Here is a 27,999-nt window from a genome sequence, read left to right on the forward strand (position 1 = left end):
TTAGGGCACTGACCACAGCAACCACACTTCACCCTTTCCTCATTCCAGGCTCATGACCAGGAAATTTTCCGATATTCGGCCTTAATTTTCCTTTGCTCCGTTTTCACCCCCTGGATTTACAGTACCCCATGCTTCTCATTAAATTGGGACTGACCATTTCAGACAAGTGAAGTAATGCCCAGATATATGGCCTCCAGATAGATTAAAACCAGGACTGTTTTCAGGTTTGCTGGAAGGCTTGCAGCCTTTAGAGAAACCATTTTCTCCCTTTCCAGTAGCTCCTCCACAGGACTGAAAATGGCAGAAGTGACAGCTGAAGGACAAAAGCCAGACCCTGGATGGCCAGGAAGACTGGCTGTTCTTTGCACGAGAGCCAGACCATGAAGGGGCAGGGTTAGGTCATACTCATTGTGAGGCCTGGGAGGGGGTGGGGGGGTGGTGGTCTTCTGTTCTCTTCATTTTCTGTCAGGCCAACCTTCATCCCTGGCCTACAGCACCTTGACCTTATAATCAAGCAGCATTCAGTCATGAAACCATACTGGATGGAGCCCTATGTAGCCCAGTAAGACATACCAAAGCCTTAAGTATTGTCAGATGGGCTGTTGATGTTAAACAGACGTTTTTTTATCCCTTTCTGGCTACTTTTTATAATGGCTCCAAACTTTTTTTAAACAAAGACCAAAACTAAAAAAGAACAAAACAAAAATCACCCTGTGTGAGTGTGTGCTAGTGTGTGTGTGTGTGTGTGTTTCCAACGTTATGCATTAATTCATTTCATCTGAGGAGAAGCATGGGCTGCAATATTTACCATAGATTTTAAAGTGTAAAAATTCAGATGTTAGTCTCTAACAGCTCTATCGTTGACCTACCCTCAAAATTCTCCACCTCTGACTAACTTACAAGCAGCTCAGGCAGACAACCCAGAAGAGAAGACACAGCTGCTGCTTGGCCAAATTTTTTAAAAAGGAGAGAAAAAGAAGCTCAGCCACAAACCCCAGGCACCACGATGCTTTGAATGACGGCTGCATAAACATTCCCCACCCTGCCTTATTGTTTAGGAAGAAACAAAATGGAGAGTTGACCTAGAACTCCCAGTTTGCCTGCCTTTGTGGATTGGAAGGTAGTCTGAGCATGACGTACAGTGTGGAAGCCTGAAATTGTTAAATTTCTCATTTTATAGTGAAAATGTATCAATTTCCTATGAAAGAAAGCTATATTTAAATTCCAGCTAATATATTCTGACAGAGGGTCCCAAGGTTAATAGGGAAATCTTTATTTCCAGCTTCACAGAAGCAGTTGGGCATTTCTCCTGGGGAGGGACCATGTCTTGAATTGGGTCCTATGTAGAGGCCTGTGCATGATGGTCACTCAAATCTGAGATAAATAGGGAGTCAACTCAAAGGCTCCTTCCCCCCACCCCCAGACTTCGGGTAAATCCCAGGAACCGGTTGGAAAAATCCCCTGAGGCTCTTCACACCCCAAAGGGATATTATTAAAAACCTCCTTAGCTGCTGTCTTGAAATGACAGCTTTCTGCCTCCATTCAGAAAAATAAAGGCACCAGCAGCTTTTGTTATGCACTTCTCTTTGACCTTAGGGGGTAATTTTGTATCCTCTTCTTGGTTAGAAACCCACTTTTCTAAAACTTCCTTCAGCTCTTGCATAAAAAGCTATAAAAAGCTGACGAGGGAGCAGAAGGAGAGGTTGGGTGTGTGGATTACCCAGATGGTGTCCTATGCCACAGAGGTGGGACTTTGGGCTCATTGGTGGCACCGCCAGAACTCAGAACACTGAGAATACAACTGGAACTAACTAACTGGTCTCACCTTGGCCAGAGGAACCCAAGGACAGCAACTCACCTGGGTGAAATGCATACTGCAGGCCGGGCACAATTCCAGAGGCTTCCCACACACCACACTCTCACTCCTTTATTTTACAACAACCCTCAAAAGTAGAAACTACTACTACTCCCATTTACAAATGGAAAAACTAAGGCACAGAGAGGTTAGGTGACTTGCCTAAATTCATACTGCTAGTAAGATGTTTCCTGGTTTATTTTATTAACTGCAAAGCATCCATTAGAGCTAGCAATGAAATCCATCATTAATCAAACAGGAGAGAGGACTGGGGGGGTGGGGGTGGGGGATGCCTGGAGGTAAAGGACCAATCAGGAAACCATTGGCAGGATGAGTGACAGATGATGAGGGTCTGGGCCAGGCAGTAGCCATGGAGACAGTGGGGCAGGATGGACAGGAAGCAGTGACAGGAGAGCTGTGACAGAGAGAAAGTCCACAAGACATGGTTGGAGTTGAATATGAGGAGGTGGTAGAGGGCAAGGAGGTGACAGTGAGTCTCTGGTGTCCAGCTTGCCCGTGTGGATGTCAGCAGTGCCAGGAACCAAGCAGGGTATGCAAAAGGAGGAACGGGTTGGGGAAAGATAGCTAGTTCCGTTTTTAATACCTGTGATAACTTCTGCATGACAACTAAGATTTGGTAGGTGACTGGATTGGGAGCTCAGGAGAGGACTAAGCTGAAGGTAGAATTTGTGAGCCATCAGCAGAGAGATGGAAGTTAACCCCAGAGACTAGGTGAGAGCCTTCCAGGTGGATCACTCAGCCTGAGGGAGAGGCTTGAAGAGGGCTGAAGGGAGGACCAGGTAGAAGCTGAAGAGGCCTATCCGGGGAGGAAGGAAGGAGCAGGCAGAGGCTGATGGCACTGAGGCCAAGGGAAAGTGTAAAGAAAGGACAAGCCCAGTGCATCAGATCGAAGAATCAAGTAAAATGCTGGGGCACCTGGGTGGCTCAGTCGGTTGAGCCTCCGTCTTCGGCTCAGGTGATGGTCTCATAGTTTGTGGGTTCGAGCCCTGCACCAGGCTCTGTGCTGCCGCTTGCTCAGAGCCTGGACCCTGCTTCAGATTCTGTGTCTCCTTCTCTCTCTGCCCCTCCCCCGCTCACATTTTGTCTCACTCTGTTTCTCAAAAATAAATAAATGTAAAAAAAAAATTAAAAAAGAAAAATGAGACCCAACGGTGGCCAAGGCACTTGGCAGTTGGGATCCATTGGTGGCCTTAGCAAGTGCAGCTTGGTGAAGCACTGTGGCCAAACGCTGCAAGAGGGCCAGCCCACAGCATGCTGGAGGGGAGTGAGAAGTGTGGCCTGAAGGAAGTGGGCAGGGGTTGGCCGAGCACGGAATGGAGGATGGATGGATACACACTTGTCAAGTTCACATTATTGATTTCTTACACTCTATATTGCATTCTTTTCCATCTTTCTTCAGAGCCTCCCAAGTGATCATTTTCATGACTTTGCCATGATCATAGGTAACATTTAACGAATACTTTCTTTGAGCTAAGTATCTAACTTCAATATCTAACTGGGTAGTTACCTGATAGGGTAGATAGTACCATTGTGTCCATTTTAAAGATGAGAAAAGTGAGGCTTAGGGAGATGAAACAGCTCATCCACAGCTGCAGAACTGGGAGGGCCAGACCCCAAATACCAACTCAGGCAGTGTGAATTGTCACTTTTGGCTTAAACGTCACACTATGACCTGTTGCCACAAGAACACCTAACTTACTACCGATTCTCATGGTGTTATGCATCCAGGTGGTCTCTGCTCTTTTGCTCTGCCCATAGCTTCAGATATAAGTTTCTGCAAATATTCTTCCCATCCCCATCTTACTGCTCCTCATTTGTCAAGCAGTTGAGTGATTAGCACACAGAACGCTGTGGGTGGGCTGATTTACAAGGCTGAATACTGGGAGTCCCCCCAAAATAGGGAAAGAAAAAGAGGCATTCATCCAGGAAATCCACCTGGTTTCATCCTGAAATATAAATGCTTACCCCAAGGAACCTTCAAGGAAAACACTTAACTGATGATTGAAATGGCTTAATGCAGAAAACCGTGCTGAACCCAGCAGCAGTCCCCTCCAGCTTTCTAAAGTCATTTCAAAATATTTTTAGAGGCTTTTGTAAACACTTGGCCAAAAGAGATGAAAAACATAACACTTAGCAAGACAAAGTTTAACCCACAGAACTTGAGCAACAGTTGATAGAAGTTCAAGAGCACATTTTATTTGAATCTAACCCACCAGAAGAGAATGCCAGAACATGAAGTCTTCAAGATGACATTCTTAAATTGATGCTTCCTCTACAAAAGCTTTGTATCAAGGAACTTGAAGTCTCTGGACTTCCCCAGCCTCTCAGCACCATCCTTCAGGGTCCTCTTCCAGATCAGTATCTTCAAACATGCCTCACTGAGACCCAGTAGGAAATACAGTTTGGCTCAGTACATAAGTATGTGTGCGTTGAATGTGCGCTAAAACACTCACCAATATACACACACCCATACACATTTAACTGATACAAATTTGTCGCAAAATAATAGTTATCTTCGTCGTGTGCAAGTGACTCAAATATTCTCTTTCCTATTCTATTTTGTTTCTTAAGAATTCTGGTCCTAATACACAAAACTGCCTCATGAGGGATTGAAGAGTTGCAACCTACCATTTAGAAACCCAATTCTAAAGGATCTAAGTCCAAGTACTCCAGCCAGAAGATCTGCACAAGGAATATAATAGAAAGTATATGAGCTCTGGAATTACACAGCCATAGGGTCCAATCACACCTCCCAATTTACCAGCTGTGTGCTTTAGGCAAGTTAGTTGTTAGTCTGACCTTCCATTTCCTCTCCATAATCCTTTGGGAGTTTGGGAGAAGACGCATGTGAAAGCACCTAGCCCAGCACTTATTCAGTAGCACTGAATGCATGCATTCATCCAACCAAAATTTACTGAGCACTAGGGCTGGGAGTACAGCAACTAACAACCCAGTGACACCTCTGCTTTCATGGAATTGACATTCCAGGTGGCAGAGACAGACAATAGGCAAATAAACAGAGTACGTCAGGGATCAATAAAGCCTGTATTTGTTTCCTATTGCTGCTGTAACAAACTACCACTAACTTAGTGACTTCAAACAACACAATTTTATTATTTTACAGTTCGGGAGGTCAGAAGCTCAAAATAGGTCTCACTGGGCTCAAATCAAGGCGAGGCCAGGGTGGCGTCTCTTTTGGAGGCTTTAGGAGAGAATCTGACTCTTTGTCTTTTCCAGAGACTAGAAGCTGCCCACACTCACTGGTTTATGGCCCCCTCCCTTCCCCAAAGCCAACAACCGTGGGTTGAATCTCACTCACGTGGAATCCCTCTGACTCTGTGTCTGTCGGCACAACTTCTCTGACTCTGATCCCCCTGCCTCCCTCTATCAAGGACCCACATGCTTAGGGTCCACCTGCATAACCCAGGATAATCTTCCCATCTCAAGATCCTGTATTTAATCACATCTGCAAAGTCTTTTGCCATGGCAGGTAACATATTAAGGGTTAATACTAAGAGCAAAATTCAATAAATGTCATTGTTGCATTTTAGTATTTGAGACAGGGGAAATGAGCCTCCATTCAACATGTCTAGGGGACAAGAATGGCCAGAGGCATTAGGCTCCCTTCATCATATGCTGTGAAAACTTCACTGACAGACTCACCCTTCTCACATTCAGCCAATTACCTACAACTCCAAAGGGGTCGTGATTTTGGGTATTCTGAGATTTTTCATAATCTGTCCCTTGAGCCTGGGATTCCTGAGCAAGTCATAGGTGCCGAGTGAGCCCAGGGATCTGCATCCCAGGGGCCTTCAATTGGTCTGGCCCCATCAATAGTTCTGTTTAGTAGTTTTCCTGAATTTGTCATCATTGTTTCATTTGTGAACTCTGGGCATTAAGTGGGAAGAAAAAAACTTCAGTGGAAGTTGAAAAGACTGACTTTGGTGTGAGGATATGCCCAGAAACGCCATGAGAGCAAAAGCTGAGAGCCTGAATGCACTTCTCTGCGTTAGCAAATTTGGGACAGTACCGAAGTCTCATGCATGTATCCTGCATGCACATCAGGGTCTTGTTACATGTCTCTCCTGAAGCCCCCATTTTGAACTTAGGGCCTGGAGAGTCACTTATCCCGTTACGACCACATTGCCAGGGGTACGTTGTTCCCATGGCTGAAGAAGCATGGAAAGTTCCACATGTCTATGTTGGCCACTGCTCTGGTTTCACTTGTAATCTTGATGCATTTGGTGTTTTGTTTTGTTTTGTGTTTTCAGGGAAAACTGGATGCCTTGTGGGTCCTACTAAGGAAAGGATATGATCGTGTGTCTGTGATGCGTCCACAGCCAGGAGACACGGTAGGATTCATTAATGGTGTCATACATACTTTGTTTTTCTCTCTCACTCTGAATTTGGTGAGCTAGAATAACTCCAGATATATCAATCTAGCTGTTATTTCCTGTTGTGACAAATCAGATACTAATTTTCAAAATTCTGGGTTCTTTACAAGACCTTAAGTGTTGACTTGCTTTTCTGGAAAGGATCTTGACAGAAATAGGTTGAGTTAAACTTCCTAGGACTTGAGCTTCTTATGTTATAGGTACAGCGAGTGAAAGAGGCAGGAGTGGCCCTTCCCTAGGCTGTGCCAGGAGAGAGGCCTGCTGCTCCCCAGCAGCGGTGGCCGGTGGTGACCAAGAAGATGCACAAGATGCCAGAGACACAAGGTGGGGCAAGGGAATGGAGGCCACAGAAAACATCCACCCTCTTCCAGCAGGTGTCAGACCCAACTGGTCTAAGACCTCAGGAGGTCCTTTTACCCTGGTAAGGATTTGCCCCAAAACTGTCAGGGCCAAGCTTAGAGTGTCTCCAACTACAAGGAGGCAGAAAAGGAGGAGTCAGCAGAGACCGCTAGGAACCATCTAGTCCATCTCCATTTTGTGAATGAGAAAATGAAGGACAGGAGAAGCTGAATAACTTGTTCTGTTCCCAAAGTAACAGTGCTGGAAACAAATCCTGTTCTGCTGAAATCACACTGTTGCTCTGTCTTCTCCCTAAATTTTACAAAACAAACTTGGGACGAAATCCTCCCTCAACTACCAGCAAACCACATCTTCCATCCACTTCTCTGGATGTCAGGCACATAACCCAAAAGCAAAATAAAGGTGTCCGATTTGAAATTCCTTTCAAATCAGGTAGAGAACTTCCTTCTTGGCGGGAAAATTCCAGGCAAGTTACTTAACCTCTCTGAGCTCCATCTTTATAAAGTAAATGATGCTGTGGCTGTTTGGAGAAGATACTTGTAACGAATCTGGCCCAATGTTGAACACCTAGGAATGCTCAATGGTGATTATGATGATTATTTACGTCACGCTTTTCTACTGCCTGTGAAGGGCTGATACAAAAATTCAAAGCATATTGCAACTGACGTGTATCAGGTAAGCCCACAGCTTTACTTACCCTGCCCACTGTTCAACGAGGCACAGCTCGTAAAACACAAGAGCACAGCCTGTTAGGCAGGCCCCTCTTCCTTTGCACTGATGACAACGGGTGGTTTGTGGCTGAGGGGATTTGGTCTAAAGTTTCATAGCTTGTGCAATTAGCTTTCCTGCCCCCAGGTTGTGGCAAAAAGAAACCAGGTCATATAAATGCGGGGCTGACTTGGCCCTCATGGCATATGGAATTTGTATTTTGTCTGTCAAAGTCAACAAGAACACACTGCAATGGCAAATGTTAAAGTACAAACTCTCCAGTTAACAAAAATGAGCCCAGGCCATAAACTTTGTACTCAGGGTGGTATTTGGCCTTATAAGTTATACATCTGGTTTCTGTGGGAAATTAAGGAATTGTTTTAGCATGCATGAGACTCATCTAACAGATCAAGAAAAAAACAATAAGATACCCTAAACTCAGGTTCAGCCATACTATTTTTCCATGGCAGACTATGCTGGTCAAGTGTACAAGAACATTTTTTTCAGAGCACCTGAAAAACATCTCCACTAAAATTTGTTAACGTTCCATTCTCCACTGACCAGATTGGCAGAAACAAATTCATAAGCTGAGTCAACCTGAGAAGGAGTAGGGGATGTTATCACGGATAAGATACAGAACCAACACTGTTTGGCATGAAAAGGCTAAATGGATAAATCCAACAATGGAATGCAAACCGATGGAATGTCCTCCAATGAATCACGCCTAAACTGAATCTCTTGCTTACTAATTTTGACCAAACGTTTGTATTAACACTTGAAGATGTTCTCTACACTTTTGAGAAACACAATACCACCTTGAATTTTCATTCTCCGATCACACGAAATAATAGACTTGAAGTACAGAAGGTCTATGAATTAGGATACCTTTAACCATATGCTCAGCGTTGTCACAAGTTATGATTGTCCAGCCTACTTTTAAATGGGCTTGCTTTATAGAAATCCTGATAAAATGTTAAGACACGTGGGAGGAACAGATGCAGAGAACTGTGTCTTTGTAGGTCATGACACAACGATGGCCACAGACATCTTGATGTACACGGAGTTGTACAACAAAGGTCACAGATTAGGAAGGAATGGGCATTCAAAGCTACCTTGTGGCAACTCAGGAAAGAGTTCCAGGTGAGGGAGGACTATGTCATAGCTGTGTCTACATGTGTATTCTTTTTTGTCCTGCATAACTGTAGGAGACTCCCTACAGATCTCCATTACTTGCATGGCAATGACTCTGTAAGAATTCCTCAGCACTGATTTATGGGGCTGACCACATTTTCCATAAACTCAAAATGACTACATCTAGGCATGTGCTCGTGAACAAGAGTCACAGGTTCTGAATTTTTCCTTTAAAACAAAAACAAAAACAAAAATCACCTAATTACATTCTCAGTTACATTCTGAATGGTTTCAAACACATGTTGACCTCACAGAAACCTGGCAATGCTTCCTCCTCTGTTCCTGTGTGCCCCATCCTCCCCACAGTTAACCCACCCCAGCCCTACAGATGCAGACAGGGGCCCACCAACAGAGCCTTTGAGGCTGCCTGCCGAAAGGGTTGAGTGCCTCCAGCCTCTACCACAGAGTTGAGGGCTGGGGGTGCCTAAGCCCAGAGCCACACCCTTCCCTGGGACTGGCGCCCACCTCCTCAGAGCCGTCCAAGCCCCAAGTCAGGGAAAACACGAATGGGGCCACAGCAGGAGACATGAGCCTTCAGTCTGCCATCACCCTGTCTTCCTTCTTTCCGGGGTGGGCTCACAGTCCTATTGTTCCTTGGTACCCACCAGGAAATCCCTGAGCCAACATCCAACATCAAGTGCCAGAAGAAACCACTTAAATAGCAGGCCAGCAACACATCTGATCCTACAATGTAAAGAGTTCGCTAAGCATTTGCTGAAACCATCCCTCTGCTTCCAGTATATAGCTATGCCATGCTCTTTCTAAAACACATATGTGAACATGACATTCCAAGGCTTCAGACTTGCAAAGACCAGGAAAAAGCCCCCCGAAATTGCTTGATTTAGAAAGGCTCACCTAATTTTAAACAGAGATGTAAGGGAGCTTCAGAAATCAGGGTTCGTGGAATCTAGTGGTTTTCAACCTGGTTGCACGTTGTGATAACCTGAAGAGCATTCAAACGCTGATACTGGGATCCCACCTCAAAGGTTCTATTTCACTTGTCTGGGATGAGGTCTGGACATTTGGGATTTTAGAAGCTCCCCAGGTGGTTCTAATGGCAACTGGGATGGAGAATCAGTGATCTGGTCCAATTCCCTATTTTTCATCCAAGACTGCATCTTCTCTTTCCTTCTCCACCAATTTGAAGGCAACTGTCCACACTGCTCCAGAGACAGGCATAAGGGAAATGGATGATTACCATCTTCATGGGCTTCCACCAGTCCCTTTCCTTCTAGGAAGATGATTAACACGGATTCAGGCTACTATCTTGTTGTTACTGCTTAGGGGGAAAGGATGGGGAAAAGGAAATATAACTCTGCCTCACATGTTTGGGTTTTTTTTCCCGGATGGAATTCAATCAATATATGGACCAGTCTAAACCCTCTCCAGTTGTTTTTACCTCAGTTTGAGCCATCCCACTTCACGTGCTCTGGGAGGGACCCACTGGAGTTGGATGTCTTCTTTGTTTTCAGCTCCTCGGTTTCTCCCAGATCTGACATCAGGAGGCCGGTACATTCCATGACTATCAGCAAGAACAAAAAACTCAGGCACATTCTGAGCTTGTTTTGCAAGGCTGGGCCTCCTTGCAATCAGAAGAGACCCAGGAAAAGTACACACATAAATGTACATAAACAACGTTTGAAACTTATTTGAAGCTCAGCCCCAGAGGTTGTGAAATCCTCTCCTGGAGCTCCAGCCTCAGGCTGCTGTCTGTGCAGCTGCTTCCAGTAAGGGAGCTAGGCCAGTCACATGGGCACCATGTCTCCCTGCTGTCGCTGAGGCCGGAGTGAGCTGGGCAGGTTATCTCGTGCTCAGCCCAGTCCTTCGAAAGCAGATGAGCCTCCCGTAACATAAGCAAGTCAGAGAAAAGTGTCTGCATTCTGTTTCTCTCTGTCTCTTTTCTCCATTTTTCACATTCCCTGTGTTGCCTCTTTCTTCTTCCCTCTTTAACTTGGCTGCCTTCCCTCAAACATTCTTTGATCAAACAGCTATTATGTTCCCACTAGGAACCCATCATAGGGCCGGTACTAGGGATACCAATTAGAACGGGACTGAATTCTGGCTTCCTGGAGTTGAATGTAGGACTTGGAAGAGAAGAAAGGGTCAAGCATTGTCTCAACTGCAGATGCTTATAGAAGCACAAACCCATTCAGAGCAACTTGGGGAAGGATGTCGATCTCTGTTTACAGAGCAGAAACTGGGGCTTAGGGTACGTTATTAACTTTCTGGAGGGCACACTGCTAGCAAGGGGCAGATGAGGGGCTTGAATTCGGGACTGTCAGAGACTAGGGATTCCTAAAGTACTTTATGCATTCGACAGATCCTTGTTGAGCACTTTCTATGCGACTAGCACTGTGGTTGTGCTGACTGCTCACTTGCAGTGTCCTCGCCCTTGAAGGTCAGGAACAGTCAAGTCTCCAAACATCGCCCATGTGAAAGGCTGTGTGATGGAGATGAGCATGTGAGGTATGAAGGATACACCTCATGTGGGTGTGAGGGATACACCTAGGAAGGGCATTTCACCAGACTGGAATCAAAACCGACTTCTAGAAGTGATATTTAAGCTGAGAGTGGGAGAGTTAAAAAGGGACAGTTATCCTAGTGAGAAGGAAGCTTAAACAAGGACCCTAAGGGGTCCTTCTGGGAGACACCAAGAGCGGGGTATGTTGGAAGACAGAGTGTGAGGCAGTGACAGCAGGCCACGTGGGGTGCTGGTCGTGGGGGCCCACTCTGAGGACAGTGGAGAATTACACAAGTGTTTTAAGCAGTGAAGTGATCAGATTTGTGTTTTAGAAAAGTCCCACTGGCTGCAGCGTGGAGACGGTGGCAGTGAGGGATGGTGAACAGAAGCAGTGGCGAACAACGAGGAGAGTCTGGATTCCATCCAGAATGACTGGATTTGGTAACCGGCTGGCTGTGGAGGATGAGAGAGGAGGAAGTGTCAAGAAGGACCCCCAGAGTGTGTCTGAGCCAACAGTGATGCCACCAGGATGAGGGCGGGAAGACAAGAGCTTTGGGGCTGAAGACGAAGAATTAGCCTCATAACTTAGCAGGTTTGAGGCACTGTGGGAGCATCTCCAGGCAGAGATGGCCAGGCATGGGGCCAGGAGGCACTCATTCTCAGGGCCGGCACCTGCTGAGACCCGGGAAGGAGCACCTCCTTCGGATCTGTGCCCTAGACGCCCCACCGGCCTCACGCTAGTCCCCGCCTGTGTTGGAGGCAGTTCTGCTCAGTAAGAGTTCGGAGCTGGAGGCAAAAATTTGGGAGTCGTCAGCATGGCAGTTGTGACCAGTGTGAGTAGATGGGGAAGTAGGGAGTGTGCGTAGACAGAGAAGAGAAATCGGTTAACCAGTGAACCCCAGGGCCATGTCCTTTAAGTCAGGGTGGGGAAAGAAAAAGGGAACAAGAAGAAAACTAAGAGACCAGCCAGAGAATGAAAAGGTGCAACAGGAGGGTCTGGGATCATGGAAACGGAGAGAAGATACATCACTGAGGAGGTCAGTGTCAAGTGCTATAAAATTTACACACAAGCTGGCACCGGTTCTTTAATTACACAAGGTTATGGTGACCTTGGTGACCTTGGTGACCTAGGTGACTTAGGTTCGGTGGAATGAAAGGGGCAGGAAGGAAGCTTTGTGGAAAATGGGAGGGGAGAGCCAAAGCAGTAGCTGGGATAGCACTGGAGTTGAAATGTGTCTTCGTTTTATTAAGATGGGGCACTAGAGCTTGATTAAGTGCTCGTGACAGGCCCAGAGAGGGAGAGGTTGAGGAGAAGAGCTCGCTGATGGGCTGGAGCCCTTAAAAGCAGGGCTTAGAGGACCTGGAGCCCAGGAAGTGCCACTCTTCCATGTGAATTAGGTAGCAGAGCCCAGGTGGGCTCTCAGGTGTGGGTGAGAGGGCAGGAAGCCGCAGCACCCATTTGATGACTTCTGTCTCTCCCACGATGATGCTAGAGGAGAGGGGTGAGTGAGGGCAGAGTTCCTGAGAAGGTCGGATGAGGAGGAGAACCAGCCATACCTTTGGAATCCCGTCGCTCTTGTGGGTCAGTGCCTTCTTTAGTTCCAGGGTGGACGTCTCCACCGCATGCAAGAAACATGAGTAATTCCGGATGCAGTGTTACAACCAATTCACTTCAAAACTCCACCCCCAAGCGAACCCACTTTCTGGTCCCTTGAATATATTGCTGTAGGTTTTATTTCTCACACGCAGAATGGAAATAATGACCTAGTTTACCCACAACACTTAAAGAGCAGTGCTAACTGCTTTGGGGCTTTTTGTTTCGTTTTGGCACCGGAGGTCTCCCCCTGTCTAAGAAGTTAAAACCATAATACCTGACAACTACTAACAAACTAGTTTCATACCGGTTTATAATCAGCTACGGTATAAATTACTAAAGAATGGGATCCTTGTCGCATATAAATACTGTGACGTAACACCGTGTCCCACAGAAGAGGCACCAATAACTATTCTTGATCAGGATTAGCTTAAAGCAGCGATTCTGGAATCACTCCATTGCTTTGCCATGTACCAGCTGGGTGACCTTTTCAGCTCACTTTCCTTTTTAAGATCACTTCCATTTTTCCGAGGAGTTGTTTGCAGGGCACACGGGTGCCTAGTAATGCAGGCTGTGCCCATGTCGGAGGGCCAGCCTGTGCACGGCTACACATACAAGCTCCCCGGTACGGGCACACATTCCGCCTCAGACAGGAAGGCCTTTTCCTGATTCATTCAAAGGTACTGTGTGGGTTAGCGGTGGCCCCCACCATCTGAACACAGAAAGCAATTAATTTCCTCCCAAGCATTGCTTTAGATAAACATCGGAAGATATTGCTCAGGCCAGTGGGTTCTCCCAATATGATCATCCCCGGCAACATTTTTTTCACTATTTCTTGTGCTAACCAAAAAAGTGTTTGCTTAGTTAATAGAGTTTTTGCCCTATCTTATCTTTTTTCTTTCTTCAGTTGTGATCATACTGCAGATGAGTTAGTATTACATTCTTTCATTTTATCCTATAGGCATAAGGGGGAAATAATTTTTTAAATCACTTTGTTTCCTAAGCAATTAAAATAATTTAAAACTTTTATGTGTGCTGATAAGACGTCCCTTCCTGAATATTGGCAATTTTAAAGCAGATGCATGTCTGGGTCAAGAAATAAACATTCCCGTTTGAGTTGCTTGTTGGTGAAACCACAGATCCAATTGGCTTATGTGCGGGCACATCAAATTTCTAACACACGCCCAAACAAGCTGGTGAAAATTGATAATGTGGGCATCCAGAATAAAAAGGTTGGTTGACATACTCTAAGAAGTTCACCTAGATCCTGCAGTTCTTTTTTTTTTTTTAAGATTTTATTTTTAAGGGGCACCTGGGTGGCTCAGTTGGGTAAGGCTCAGGTCATGATCTCACGGTTTGTGAGTTCGAGCCCTGCATCAGGCTCTGTGCTGACAGCTCAGAGCCTGGAGCCTGCTTCGGATTCTGTGTCTCCCTCTCTCTCTCTGCACCCCCGCCCCTCAAAAATAAATAAACATTAAAAAAATCTTAAAAAAGAAAAAAAAGATTTTATTTTTAAATAATCTCTGACTGAGCCAACCAGGCACCCCAAAGCTGCAATTCTTGTCTCATTTCCCTTTCACAGAGAAACCTTTTGCATCTGAAACTCCTACCTTTAGTTTTCCTCTGAATTTGCTTCATTGCATCTCTAATAAACTCTATTCTGACAACACTGATTGTTGAAAATAAAATGGAGGGTGGCTCAGTCGGTTGAGCATCCAGCTCTTGGTTTCAGCTCAGGTCATGATCTCACTGTTTATGAGTTTGAGCCCCAATTGGGCTCTGTGCTGATGGTGCAGAGCCTGCTTAGAATTCTCTCTCTCTGCCTCTCCCCCACTCATGCTTGCTCACTCTCTCTCACTCTCTTTCTCTCTCTTAAAATAAATAAATAAAAACTTTAAAAAAAAATGAACAGGGCAAATCCAAAAGCTGGAAATATTTACTCAGTTGGCTAAGTATGATCATTATCAGCAAATGGCTGCTGAGGTGCCAGGAAGGGCTCTGTGGAAAACGCAGACAAGCATGAGATGTGGTCGTGACACCAAAGATTGGTTCAGGATATAGAACAGATGGCGGTCAAGGTCACTCCCTGGGCAGACCAAGAGAGAGCTGAAGGAAAGGAGAGCAACAGAGAAAGGGCAATCACTGGCAGCCTAAGGGGACAGGAGGCCTCCCTGGGGACTGGAAGGACTTGCCCTGGTGTTGAAGGCAAGTTGGGACTTAGTCAAGCAGACAGGATATAGAAGGGCTGAGGTCACAGGTCTCCAGAACCAGGATGCAGCCCATAAGTGCACATGGCCGACAGTGAGGACACATTTCAGGCTGGAGTGGAGGGAGTACATGGTCCCCTAAGGCTGCAGGGTGCACATGAATGAGATTTCACCACCTTGAAGGTCAGACTAAAAAGTGTGGACCTAATTCTATTACCATTGCGAGCTAATCTTCATCTGGGATAAATATTACGGTGCCAAAGTATATTGTATTTTAAGACATTTTATCTAATACAAGTTTAACTAGGTATTAATAGTGTTTGTAACTTATATATAAAATTTGGCCACAGATGTCTTGTCTTATAGAACAGCCAGATGAAAATTGTTCTACAACTCAGGAACAGTGGGTCTAATAATGTTGGGAACCAGTTAATAGGCTATTGTGATGAGCCAAGCATGGATCATGAGGCTTGAATTTAAATGGTGACACAGGGAATGAAAAGACAGATGGCAATGTCTGAAACCGGCTGCAACATTGCATGGAGAAAGAGATAAAAAAATTTTAGTATCGGGGGTCACCTGGGTGGCTCAGTCAGTTGAGCATCTGACTTCGGCTCAGATCATGATCTCACAGTCTGTGAGTGTGAGCCCCGCGTCGGGCTCTGTGCTGACAGCTCAGAGCCTGGAGCCTGCTTTGGATTCTGTGTCTCCCTCTCTCTCTGCCCTTCCCCTGCTCACATGCTCGCTCTCTCTCTCTCTCTCTCTCTCTCTCTCTCCCTCTCTCCCTCAAGAATAAATAAACGTTAAAAAAATTTTTTTTAACTTTTGTAAGAGTAGATCATTTAAGAAAAAGAAAAGAAAAGCAAATTATAGGAAATGTTCCTAGAGGGTGTGATTTATTTTGGCAGAGCACCTTCCCTGAATATTTGAATTCTCAGTAGTATTTATCCAGTTCTCACCCTTGGAAATCTTTCCTTCACTGTCTCATTGGAGAGGGACATGAGTACTTGGAATTCTTGGCTCACTTTCCTGAATTTAAAAGAGAAAAAGTTCAAGACACCCTATGTCCACAGCAAAAACCAAACTGCACCCAAAAGCTGCAGTTAGCTTTTTTCAGAAAAGTCAAACCCAAAGTTGATGCTGCAAAATACACCATCAAATATACATCTTGAGGGTTTTTTTTTTTTGCACCAACTTCCTTCCCTACAGTGGGAGGTCTTTCCAAATAAATAGATGGGGAGGCAGCTGATGTGGTTGAAGACTCTCCCGCCTCCCTCTGCTCCCTCTACCTCTCTCTTCCAGTCCCCCACAACTTAACCTCCCTTTTTCCACATGCGCGCGCACACACACAGACACACACACACCCATCATCATCATCATCATCATCATCATATTATAGCTCCTCTTAGGACTTTCATGTTTGAATTGCCTCATCTCCCAAACAGCCGCAGCAACAGAAGCTCGTGTCTTGGTTTCAAGTTGCAAATAGCAAACAGAGGAGAAGTAAATACTAGAAGCTGAACAAGACAGGGCTGGGTGATAAAGACATCCCTGTTCAAATTATCTGACCTCACTGTTTCCTTCCAAACAGAATCAGGATTGAGCAGGGCTTGGTTCTAGAGTCAGAATTGCACCCAAGTACGTAACATTTCAGGAAGTTTGCTACTTTCCTCAAACACGATGTTTATGTCTAGCCACTCGGCTGCCACGAGCCTGTCCCTCCAGCTGAGGGCATTGGGAAAGATCATCTCTAGGGACAGCCTGCAACTCTGCAATAGGCTTCGGTTGAGAATCATCCTAACCCCAGCTGATGAGGAGTTCTGTTCTGGCTAGAAGTGTGGGTTGAATCATAGATGACAAAAGCTGACCCAAGAGATAGCCTTCCAGAATTCACAGTGTGGAGAGGAGCCAGCCTCCTGTGGAACATCCAGCACTCCCAAGTACATTTCTTAGTTTCTCCCTACCACCACCTTACCTTATCTCCTTTTTACATATTGGGAAGATGAGGCTTGGATAATAAGGTCCTTGCTCTGTTCAGGGTCACAAAGGGAATTAGTGGAAGTGGCAAGACTAGACCCCACCAGCCCTATGCTGCCTGGCTGTCCTGTGTCCTCACCCCAGGCCAGGAGAGGAGGGTAGGGATCGTGAGTGGTCTTGATCTCTCGAAGAGAAGGTAGGACAAGATCCAATTTTGGAAGGCAGGGTGAATCCATGCCAGCTAACCAACCACCTCCTTTTCTGTCCTTCTCCCTCTCCCACCTCCCAACACCTTTCCATCTGCATCCTGCCTAAGATGACATAACCACTGGTGTTCCTTCCACACTGGTCTGCTTTCCTGCACAGTGTGCTGTGCTCGCAAATTACCTCATGTTCTTTGCACTTCCTGATTCCACCTCTCCCTGTCTCCCCTTAACCACCAACACCATGACTAGGACAGAGTGCACCCACTCGTTCAACAATTAGATCTTGAACTCCTACTACATAGCAAGCACCAAGCTCCACAGCAGGGATTTCGCATGAATGAGGTGGAGTCCCGACTACTACAGAGTAGTCAGGAAAGGACTAAGTTATACTCAATGTGATAAGTGGTGTGGAAGGGGAGAGTTGGGGATTCCATGGGAGCATAGAGCAAGGAGAGGTAACCCAGACTAGGGGATCAGGGAAGACTTACAAAAGCAGAGATCATTTGACTGTGACCTGAAGAATGAGCTTTCCCAGTGAAGAAAGGAAAAGGACTTTCTGGTTGGGAGGAATAGCATGTGTGAAGCCCCAGGTAGGAAAGGAACAGAAAGAGGAGGCCCAGGCTGACCTTGGAGAGAGGAAGGGGAAAGCAGTTCCACCCACCTCCTGGCTCTGGCTTCTCCACCCTTTTGTCTCCTCACATGTTTCGGGTGCTCAGCACTCAGCTGCAGCCCCACTTCCTCAAAGATTCCCCCCTCATCCCCATCTGGCCCCTCCTTTCTCGGCATTCACAGCTACTGCTACAAAGTTCAGCGCCATTTTAGTTTAAAGTCAATACTGACTTTCTTTCCTGGACACGCTGCGATTAGAGGAAAGAGACCAGGGCTTGTTTTCCCCACTTTCTCTCATGGCAGTGAGGATGTCTCACTTTGCCTTCTTGTCCCAGGGATTGTGACTCTCTGCAACCCCCAGGTGGTCACAGCTGATTGTCAACTTTTTTGATGTTCCCTTTGTAGGCAACCGCATTTGTATTTTCATAGTGGGCAAAGATGTTTCAATAAGCCAAATCCTCTGCCTTTTAAAGAAAAAGAAGGTTCACACTGTCTTCTAGGGTTAAGCTTTCTAGGGGGCATCTTCCAGTAAAACGAAGCTTAATAAGGGTTATTAAAACATTAAACTTTCATTACAATTGCTAGTCATATTTTTTGTCACTGCCATTTGTTAATAACGTTGACTTCTTAAAAAGTTTAGCAGAAAAACAACTCTCTGACTTTACTAGTCTCACTTTACAGATTCATTCTTATGATATTTGCTTAACGTTTCAGTGTTTTTCCATTTTTTCTTTTTGGCTAATACCACTGAAAGCAGTCATGTTCAGAGTCCACGATGCTAGCAGAGTTAGGTCCAGGGATGCTTACTCCTCTAGCGTTCGGCACCTCTGTGCCTTCTTGTGTTTCCTCCCAACATCTGGACTGGGATGCCTCATTGAAGAGCGTGGCCTTAGAGGCTGACACCTAGGCACTGGCATATCCACTTTTCAAGGACTCTGACTTGAATACAAGCCCTAAATGGGAGTGAATCTTGAGTAAGCTTTTCCATATTCTCTGCTGCTCACTAAAGGTGATTTGTAATGGCAAACTCTTAAATGTCACAGAGTCTGGAAAATTGGACATCATAACAGACATCCATTCGCCTTAGTGGTACAACTAACAAAAGTGAGACCACTGGAAATTCCACTGTGGGATCATCCCTGTTGCTACACAAGGTAGTGTACCCCTTCTCTTTCTAGCAAGGAAAGCAGTTCTGATTAAGAAAGGTGGAGTTTCTTAAACATGGAAGTAGACAGAAATAGACAGGAGACTGAGTGTCTTGCCCTTTGGTAGTGGAGGCAAGCTTACCAGAATCTATGAAGCCATTGCCTCAATGCCCCCACCACGCCTATAGACCGAGGGATGCTATGTGGTTCTCCAGAGATGGCCAAGACACCTGCAGAACTGAGGCCACCTTCCGTGCTTGTAAACAGTAAGCATCCCTCTAAATGAGGACTAAGGCCATGAGAACTCCCCAGAGGCCATGGTCCCCACTGCAGCCCATCAGCAGCACTACACTAGATCCTCTGTTGGTGGCCTAGTGTTGCAGGTGTGTTTGCTAATGGATCAAAGCAGAATCTCTTGGCAAAACTGGGCCTTCCGGGTAATTAGCATCAAGCAAACAACCCACATGTCTGCCATCCACACCAGGCCACTCATAAGCAACGTGAATAGAGGCTTCCGAAAAGGTTAACGTGCCCACGTGAAAATTCCAGGCTCATCCAGCAGGGCAGCTGTGCTTTCAGCTTGCTGTAGACTCTAACGCTGGAATGAGTCTTCGGTCCCTCAGAGGATCATCCATGGCCAGGCTGTGATGCCTGTCCTTTATAAAACTCACCTAATCCATATCTAAACGGTCCAAGACAATTAATAAGAGACTTTTGTGTCAAAGGTGAACAATAATCTCTGGATAATTTTATTCTATAATAATTTTCTTGCTCTCTCCAGCCCATTCTGTTGATGACATGTTTAGTTCTAATCCATTTCCAAGTTGACTCTTTTTTAATAGCAACAATTTGATTAGTGAAATTCTCTAACTTTGTAAACCAGGGAACAAACTGTCCCTCCCTGAAGAAACACGGCTTCTCATAAATCTTCCCCAGAAACACCAGAGTTAGAGGAGAGAAACACAATTTGATTTTAAATGAGTAGTCTTCCCAACTGTCACTTCCAGAAGATAGATAGATACATAGATGATAGACAGACAGATGCAATTTCAAATATAGTTTCACATGCCTTTAAAAGTCCCTGGAGATCAGAAGAGTACAAAATATCTTTTCAGTAATTTTTATATCGATTACATGTTGAAATGATAGCCTTCTAGACATATTGAGTTAAATAAGCTATATTAAAATTAACTTCACCTGTTTCTTTTCACTCTTCACAAATGTGGCTATGAGAGCCCTGAAAATTACCCATGTGGTTCACTCTTCACAAATGTGGCTATGAGAGCCCTGAAAATTACCCATGTGGTTCACACTGTTTCTTCTGGACTAGAGGACTGACCTGGAAAATACTTATAAAGAGTGGGGGTGACATGACTTCATACAGGCCTTAAGTCCTCCAACCACTTGTATTTTGTGGACACAATGAAATTTTCAGAAATTATGGGCATCTGCCTGCCTTTCCTGGTTTTCTACTAGGTCAGCTGTGACTTTGCCTTTCTGGGCCAGTTCCTGTCCCAAACTTCATTTTCTTAGCCAGAAGTCTTGTATGCTCCAAACCGGCATGTTAGGGTTTTGTTTGATGCAAACAAGTATTTAAGGAGGTCTCTCTACTGCCTCTTTTCTCCACTATCATCACAGGGAAGAAAGGGCTTGCAACATTTAAAACTCTCTTCTAAGTATGTGTATGTCTATGGGACTATCTTTTCTATCTTTGGAAAATTCCTAGAAAGCAAATATTATCCCCATTTTACCAAAAATGAAACTGACTCGACTTGAGCAATAATGTTAACTAGGACTTGCCAAGAGCCTTATAATTTGCAATTATTCTTTAATGTATTTTCTCTGATAACCTTTTGATGTAGGTGTTCTCATTCCCATTTTACAGATGAGGAAATTCTCCTTACAGAGGATTCAAGAGCGTAGGCTTTACAACTAGCATTTATTCATTCCACATGGGATTTATTTGTCATTCTAAGCCCTGGTGAACCAGGGGAGCTATGGTCCTTTCATGGCATCTATACTCTGAGATTCCCAGCACCCCAGTCTTGTATTAAGAACTAAATTACAGTTGTCTCCCCACCCTAACCCCAGGGGATATGTCCCAAGACCCCCAATAGATGCCTAAAACCATGAAACGTACTCTCAATTGCTTTTTCCCATACATACATACCTATGATAAAGTTTCATTTCTAAATTAAGCACAGTGAAAGATAAATAACAATAATAAAATAAAACAATTATAATACTATATTGTAATAAAGTTATGTGACTGGTCTCTTTCTCTCTCTCAAAATACCCTATCATACTGTACTTACCCTTCTTGTGATGACATAAGAGGATAAAATGCCTACGTGATGAGCTGAAGGGAAGTGAATGACACAGGCACTGTGACAAAGTGTTAAGCTACTACCAACCTTCTGACAATACATCAAAAGGTCTGCTCTTGGAGCAGTGATTGGTGGAGGGGGTGCAGGGGGGAAGGGACCAAAACTGTGGAAAGCGAAATCACAGAAAAGGGGGCACTACTGGAGGATGACAGGAGAGAAGGAGAATGGGTATCTTGCCTGCATGGTGAGAAAAGCCATGTCTTTGGAGAGTTTGACGTTGAAGGTGAGATCGGAATGACCAGAAGGAACTGGCCACGTCAAGATCACAGGACAAACAACTAGTGCAAAACCCGCAAGGTTAGAGAGAGCGTGGCACGTTGGAGAAAGTCAGAGGCTAGTACTAGTCAAGTGTAGTGGGAGACAAATGGGCAGGAAGGCCAAAGAGGAAGGCAGGGGCCATGGCAGGCAGGGCTTGTAAACCCAGGAAAGACATTTGGATTTTACTCTGGTTGTATCATGAAGGTGTGGAGGATTGGTGTGGAGGATTGGCACAGGAGGGTCATGATCTAATTCATATTCTACAAAGACTGCCCTTGATGCTGTGGGAAGAATCAGTTGTAGGGAGACCAGAATGGAAGCCAGGAGAGGAGGTCTTACAACTGTCCTGGGTGAGAGGCAGTGATGGTGCCCTAGCAGAGATGGAGTGGAAGCGACCAGGAGTGGATGGATTCTGGAAGTTTTGTGGAGATACAGCTGATAAGACTGGTTGATGGATACTTTATCTTTCTTTTGACCTGATGGTCCATCCGGTGCTCCTGCACTGCCCAACCTCCTGCGGCTCTCTTCCTGACAGGCTCTGCTCTGGGAAATCTAATCCCCGTTCCCCCAGTAGTGGCCTCGCAATAATGCCTGAAAGCAGAATGAAACTCCAGCAGATCGTGTTGTCTATCACCCCGTTTTTTTTTGCTGTGTTAATTCATTGTCCTGCCTAGCTGTTAGCCTCTTCATGGTTCATACTGACCTTCAGAAACATATCCATGATGAACGAGGACTTGCTATATTCCAGAATCACTTCAATGGAAATAAAGCGAAGTGATTCCATTCTTTCTGTCTCATTTGGGGCTAGCAGGAGAGTGGATCCCTCTCACATTCACTTGCCCTCAGCAGTAAAGGTACTAGACCCCTGGGGGCACAGCACAGGGTAGGCACTGCTGAACTGGGAACAGAGAGGAAGGGGAAGGGAAATTGTATTTAAGAACCAGGTGGTGTATCATAAAGTGATTATTCGTGGGCTGCTGATAGTAAGATGAAGAAGAGCGAGACTGTGGGTGGAAAGGGCAAGCCAGAGGCCAGGATCAGTCCGCAAAGACTGCAGAGAAGAGAGATGACTTCAGCTTTTCCTTAAAGGATGCTCAGGCTTTGGCTAAACAAGGAAAAGCAGGAAGGATATGAGATCCAAAAAAGTTGTCAGTCAGCAAGTTTACATGTGCATGCGTATGTATACGCAACTCCTCGGGCCAGTGAAAACATTTTCTTGGCTTGTGCATTGAGTTTTCATTAATACCCCAGGGCAATAGATGCTCTCAGTGGTAAAGAAGGAAAACTCGCCCTTCTTCACCTACACAACGCAGTCTCTTCCCAGGAAAACAGAGGGCGATCGACCGCTGTGGTAGCAGGTGTCTGACTCATCTGAATACACTCCACACCCACCTCTCAGATGAGAGGGAGTTTTTATTCCTTCACAGCAATGAACTTCGCTCCCTCTGAAACCTTCACTGGCTCCCACCGCCTGCCCACACAAGGTGTGTTTTTGCTGAGTGCTTATTCCACAACTGGTCATAGGATCAAATCAATTTGGAAAATGCCACACTTAACAATGTTAAACAGGGTTTTTCCTTTCCTCTGTCGGGCATTTAATAAGCCAGTGTACGGTATTATCATGCAGGATTTCCCAAGCTTATGAATGACCGATCTGTTTTTATAGTACATCACTCGGGACTAATGCCCTTCAGAAGGCACTCTGGGAAATACTGGGCTAATCGGCATTTCGTCCATCACCCTCCACGGTCAGTCAGACCCTGCCTGCTTCTCCACAAGTCCTGACAAAGAAAACTGCCCTCTGAGGCACTGTTTCAGCTGACATACCTTACATATCCCCACCTCAAGAGCTTCACCAATGCCGTGCTGGCCCAAATTATCCTGGCCCTTCCTCCCCTCTCCTTGTAACTCAACTCAAGTCCTATCTTCTCTAGAAAGCTTCACTGGCCCCTTCCAGGACTTGGAGATGCCTCCTGCCTGTGAACCCCATCAATTGCTTCATGTCCCGTAGATTTAGCATTGCATAGCTGGTTTCTACCCCTTTCTGTCTCTAGTACCTTGCACATGGTAGGTATTAAAGAAGAGTAGAAGCAGGAAGGAGCTAAAGGAAGTGGAGAAGCACAGGGAAAGAGGTCAAGGAGGAGGAGGAGGACAAGAAAGAGGTAGAGGAAGAGCAGAGAAGAGCACAGGTGACAAAGTGAAAGAGAATTCCATAGGATCTTGGACGTGGCACTTCCAGTGAGTGCAGGTGGAAGGGACTACTTCTGGAAAAGAAGATCCATAAAGTTCTCTTCTGTGACCCAGGGACATGGATCTGGCCCCAGGCCCCACTTGTAGGGCATCAGCTCTAACCAGAGGTGCTGTCTCTGAGAATGGCACCCACTATGGTCCCTTAACCTGTGTTTAATAATAATAATAATAGTAATAATAATAACACTGTATATAAATGCACTATTAAGAAAAGTCTATGTATCTCTTTTTGTTTTTGAAAACAACATAAGATAGTATACAATACACGTTCAGTACTAGTCAACCAAATAAATAACCTTCAAAGTAAAAATTACATAATCCTGAAGCTATTGTTTCTGCTAAAGCCAGTGCCTGCCTTTTACACAGGAGAGCCTAAAACTCACAGAGCAGCTTGAACTGGGGCTTAATCCTTGAATTTGTAGACCAGCACACTCACTACCTAGACTGTTTGAAACTCTGCTTCCCATGGCTGAAGAGTCTGTGACCTCTCTCTTGGTCAAATGGCCACCTGCCAGAGACAGAGACACAAGAAACATACCCATGTCTGCTTCACACTTCTAATTCACACAAAAGTGGCCACTAGTTTAACAAACCTGCTTTCCTAAACCAGACATTCTCTTCTTTACCCCTGTACATTTGGAAAATGCCAAACACAATGGCGTATGTTGTAAATAAGATTAAAAGCGCATCTTCCAAAAGAGCCCATCCTTTGTAAGTTGTCCGTCCACTTCCATTGACTTAGTTACCTTCTGCAAAGGCCAGGGGCCTTGCCAGGGTTCCACCCTGGAAAAGCTCATCCTATGGAAGCATAGCTTGGCGGGTTTACTAGACCCCGTCTCCAACACTCTGTTAAATGCCCAGATGTATTTCTTTTATGCTTGTGCAAAAATTCCATTTCAGAGTGTCAAGGCAACACCTAAATCAGTCTCCCAAATGTGGTTTGTGGAAAGAGCCTGAATGCCAAAAGGCCTGGGTTCCAGTCAACATTTCCTCTGACTTTTACAAGTTGTGAGCAGATGACCATGGCCCAAGTGCCAGCAGCCATGGGACGTGGGTGGGGGCACTGAACCCCAAACATAGTGGGCCAGTGCGGGGCGTGGGAGAGCGGTCGGCCCAGCTCCTCTGGTCCCTCCACCGGTCCCCAGAGGACTCGCAGTCAGGCAGGGCTCCACTAGGGCAGGATTGAGGCCAGAGCGAGAGCAGTCTCCACACTAAGTGACAGCCAGCCATGGAGGAGAAAAAGAGTTGAATGTGTGTGAGGAACTGAGTGTCTGTGAGAGCCTAGTCCCAGAGAGCATTTCTGTGCTGTGAGGAGGAAGAAGGAAAAAGGACACTGGAGTCTTCAGGTTCAAGGAAAGCAAGCCATCCCCCACCCTGTGGGTTAGATTAGTTCCTTGTTACCAGTACCACATAACTGTGGTTCTCTCCTTCTGAGCCCTGCTACCCTGGTATATGGAACAAGAAGACTTGTAACATGATCAAAATAAAACTTTCCTTTGTATTTGCTTGTATGCTTTATTCGCTGAGAGATTTTTCTCCAGCCATCATATACAAACTTGGCAGGCACCATAACTGTTCAGCCCACTTAGGTTTCAGGCAGGTCCGCAATCAAAACCACACTCTAAATTCAGTAGTTAGAAAGTCCAATCTGAGATCAATCAAGACCTCAAACCTGACTTAGCATTAAATCTTCCCTCCTCCCCCAGCTGGGCTGGACTCCCATTGTAAAGGAGGCCGATGGGTGTCTCTCTGTTTCTCCACTTTGCTTTTCTCCTCCCAGCCCCCGTCCCAGCTTCTTGGCCACTTTCTTACATCTCCTTGGCTGGGACAGGTGAGCAGAGGTAGGGAGGAAGTAAGCTCCTCCTTGAACTGGGACCGTCAAGCTGGCTTTGTGCTCTGTGGGCCCAGCACGGGTTTAATGTTGACTTGTTTCTCCTGTGGGGTGTTCTTTGGAGCTTCCTTCTGGATCCTCTCTCCTGCAGTGGACAGATGTCTCTTTTTGACATGGACAGATGTCTCTTTATACCCAATGTTTGCTTGTGGCTGCTTCCTCAATCTCTGGATCTGGTGGTCACCTCTATCTTCTTGCTGCTAAAGTCCTTCTATCCTAGTCAGTGGCTTTGGACAGGATCCAAGAAGACCCCACATTGACCTCCTTCCACACGGCCACCTCTGCTCCACAGGAGACACACACACCACACGTGGCCAGGCTAACCCTGTCACAGCTGTCTCTATCCAGTTCCCACAGGCTGTTCCTGCTTTCTCAGACATGAGACCTCTGTGTTCACTCTGGGATCAGTCTCATTCACCTCCCTGGGCTTGAGGGGAAGCCCATGGAAGCCTGCCCTCCCTAAGCCCCTCTACCTGGTGGCAGAGCCACTGGGGACTCACAGCACAGGAGCAGCTCTCTCCAAGAAGTACCTCTGCCAATCCTCCCCACCCTGACCCCTTTTAATATCTTTCACCTGGCTGAGGGGTCCAAGCTTCATGGGGCCAGTTTACAGACGTTGCCTTGGAATCTGCTTTGGGTGATTAGGCTCCTCATCAGAATTGTCTGCACCTTGGAGCCTAGTCAAAACTTCCATTTTAACATTCATTGGACACTTATGTCAGATTTTTAATTATGTGCTCATTTAAATATAAGCCCCATGGGGGCATGAACTTCATCTGGTTGATTCACTGCTATAGAATAGGCACTCGATGAATAATTGTTGAATTAATAAATTAAGTTTTAAGCAAAGTTGGCCACCTTCCCCCAGACTATAAGCTTTGTGAGCATAGCGACTGCAATTATTTTTACTCAATTTTTATCCCCAGTGTTTAGTAGCGTGCTGGCCAATAGCAGATAATTTAAAAAATAATCTTGAATGAACTAACAAACCTGGTGAAAGCCCATATTTCTCTAAGCAAGATTCATGCAGGCTCCACTGGCTGGCCCAAAGCATCCCTCCCTCCCTTCCTCAAATTCTTCACATGGCCACATGGCTTAAAACTCTATCAGTCAGAGATCCTCTCTGCCATCTGAGTCTTCTTTAACAACATAGCGGCTAAAGGGAAGCCATCAGTCGCTGACACTTAAGAAGGCCATTTGCTACAAGGAGCTTCCAGGAACCTAGCTGCTGGGGACCTGCTAGGAGGGAGCACTACCAAGAGAGGAGATGCCGGCCTAGAGGTGGGGACACCTTTAGAGATTCGCCAGAGAGGCCGAGGACCAGGAGGTGAAAGGCAAATGAGAAATAAAGCCAATATTTCTTTGGAGACTGCCTTTAGCATTCTCTCCTCCTCCAGTACAATTTTTAAAAAGCACTTAAGGAGCACCTGGGTGGCTCAGTCAGCTAAGCGTCTGACTTCAGCTCAGGTCATGATCTCGCGGTCCGTGAGTTCGAGCCCCGCGTCGGGCTCTGTGCTGACAGCTCAGAGCCTGGAGCCTGTTTTGGATTCTGTGTCTCCCTCTCTCTCTGACCCTCCCCTGTTCATGCTCTGTCTCTGTCTCAAAAATAAACGTTAAAAAATTTTAAAAAAATAAAATAAAAATAAAAAGCACTTAATTTGGGGGGCGCCTAGGTGGCTCAGTCGGTTAAGCGTCCAACTTCAGGTCATGATCTCGTGGTCCATGGGTTCGAGCTCTGTGACAGGCTCTGTGCTGATAGCTCGGAGCCTGGAGCCTGCTTCAGATTCTGTGTCTCCTTCTCTCTCTCTCCCTCCCCTACTCATGCTCTGTCCCTGTTTCTCTCTCAAAAAACATAAACGTTAAAAAAACTTTTTTAATAAAACCACTTAATTTTTAGAGCTAACAGGAATCTTAGATATCCTCAGAGTCTGCAGTTTTCAGGCATTTTTAGCCAAAAAAAGAACTCCTTCTTTAAATGAAATCTTACCAGAACCCCAGTATGAAAAACAGATAAGACAGATGATCTGGTTCTAGATGGGCAATGGGCAGGAAACCAAAACACACACATGCAATCTTCCCACAGTAGGTCTTGGTGCCTCCCCCTTAGAATGCCTAAGTGCTCATGAAACACAGTGTGTCCTCACATGGTACGAGACCTGTGCTCGTCCTGCCTGGATCATCACCATGACTGCGAGGCTGGGCACCAGAGGCCAAAAAAAAAAAAAAAAGACAGTACTAGACCCAACTTCTCTTTCCCTTTGTCAAGAATCAGACCTGCTATTCCCTCCACCTCCCAAACTCATCTATTCTGTAATGTTTGCTAAATCAAAGAAAGAGCCCTTTCACGGGGCCACTAAAGACCTCCCCGGGAGTTTAATATGACCAACAAATATTTACTAAATGCTTGCTACACCCTTGACCCTGTGTTTGGCCCTCAGAACAAATGCCCACTGCTACATTAATCAGCGCTCTGAACCTTCTCGGA

At 45.6% G+C, this 27,999-nt stretch overlaps 1 protein-coding gene across 7 annotated transcripts in view; it reads left to right on the forward strand.

Annotated features, from left to right (window-relative positions):
• Positions 1–27,999, forward strand: part of ANTXR1 (ANTXR cell adhesion molecule 1) — a 219,166-nt gene that overhangs the window by 162,507 nt on the left and 28,660 nt on the right. For 3 of the 7 annotated variants that reach the window (XM_007083391.3, XM_015538032.2, XM_042981613.1), the window contains exon 17: positions 6,148–6,228. In XM_007083391.3, coding sequence (XP_007083453.2) covers positions 6,148–6,228 — 81 coding nt within the window. Of the gene's footprint in view, positions 1–6,147; positions 6,229–6,470; positions 7,110–10,849; positions 13,025–27,952; positions 27,995–27,999 lie in introns of those variants that run through there. The other 4 variants (XR_006215786.1, XM_042981612.1, XM_042981611.1 and 1 more) reach the window with 4 other exon arrangements.

Source organism: Panthera tigris, chromosome A3 (genome assembly GCF_018350195.1).
Source record: "Panthera tigris isolate Pti1 chromosome A3, P.tigris_Pti1_mat1.1, whole genome shotgun sequence".
Taxonomy (NCBI): Eukaryota; Metazoa; Chordata; class Mammalia; order Carnivora; family Felidae; genus Panthera; species Panthera tigris.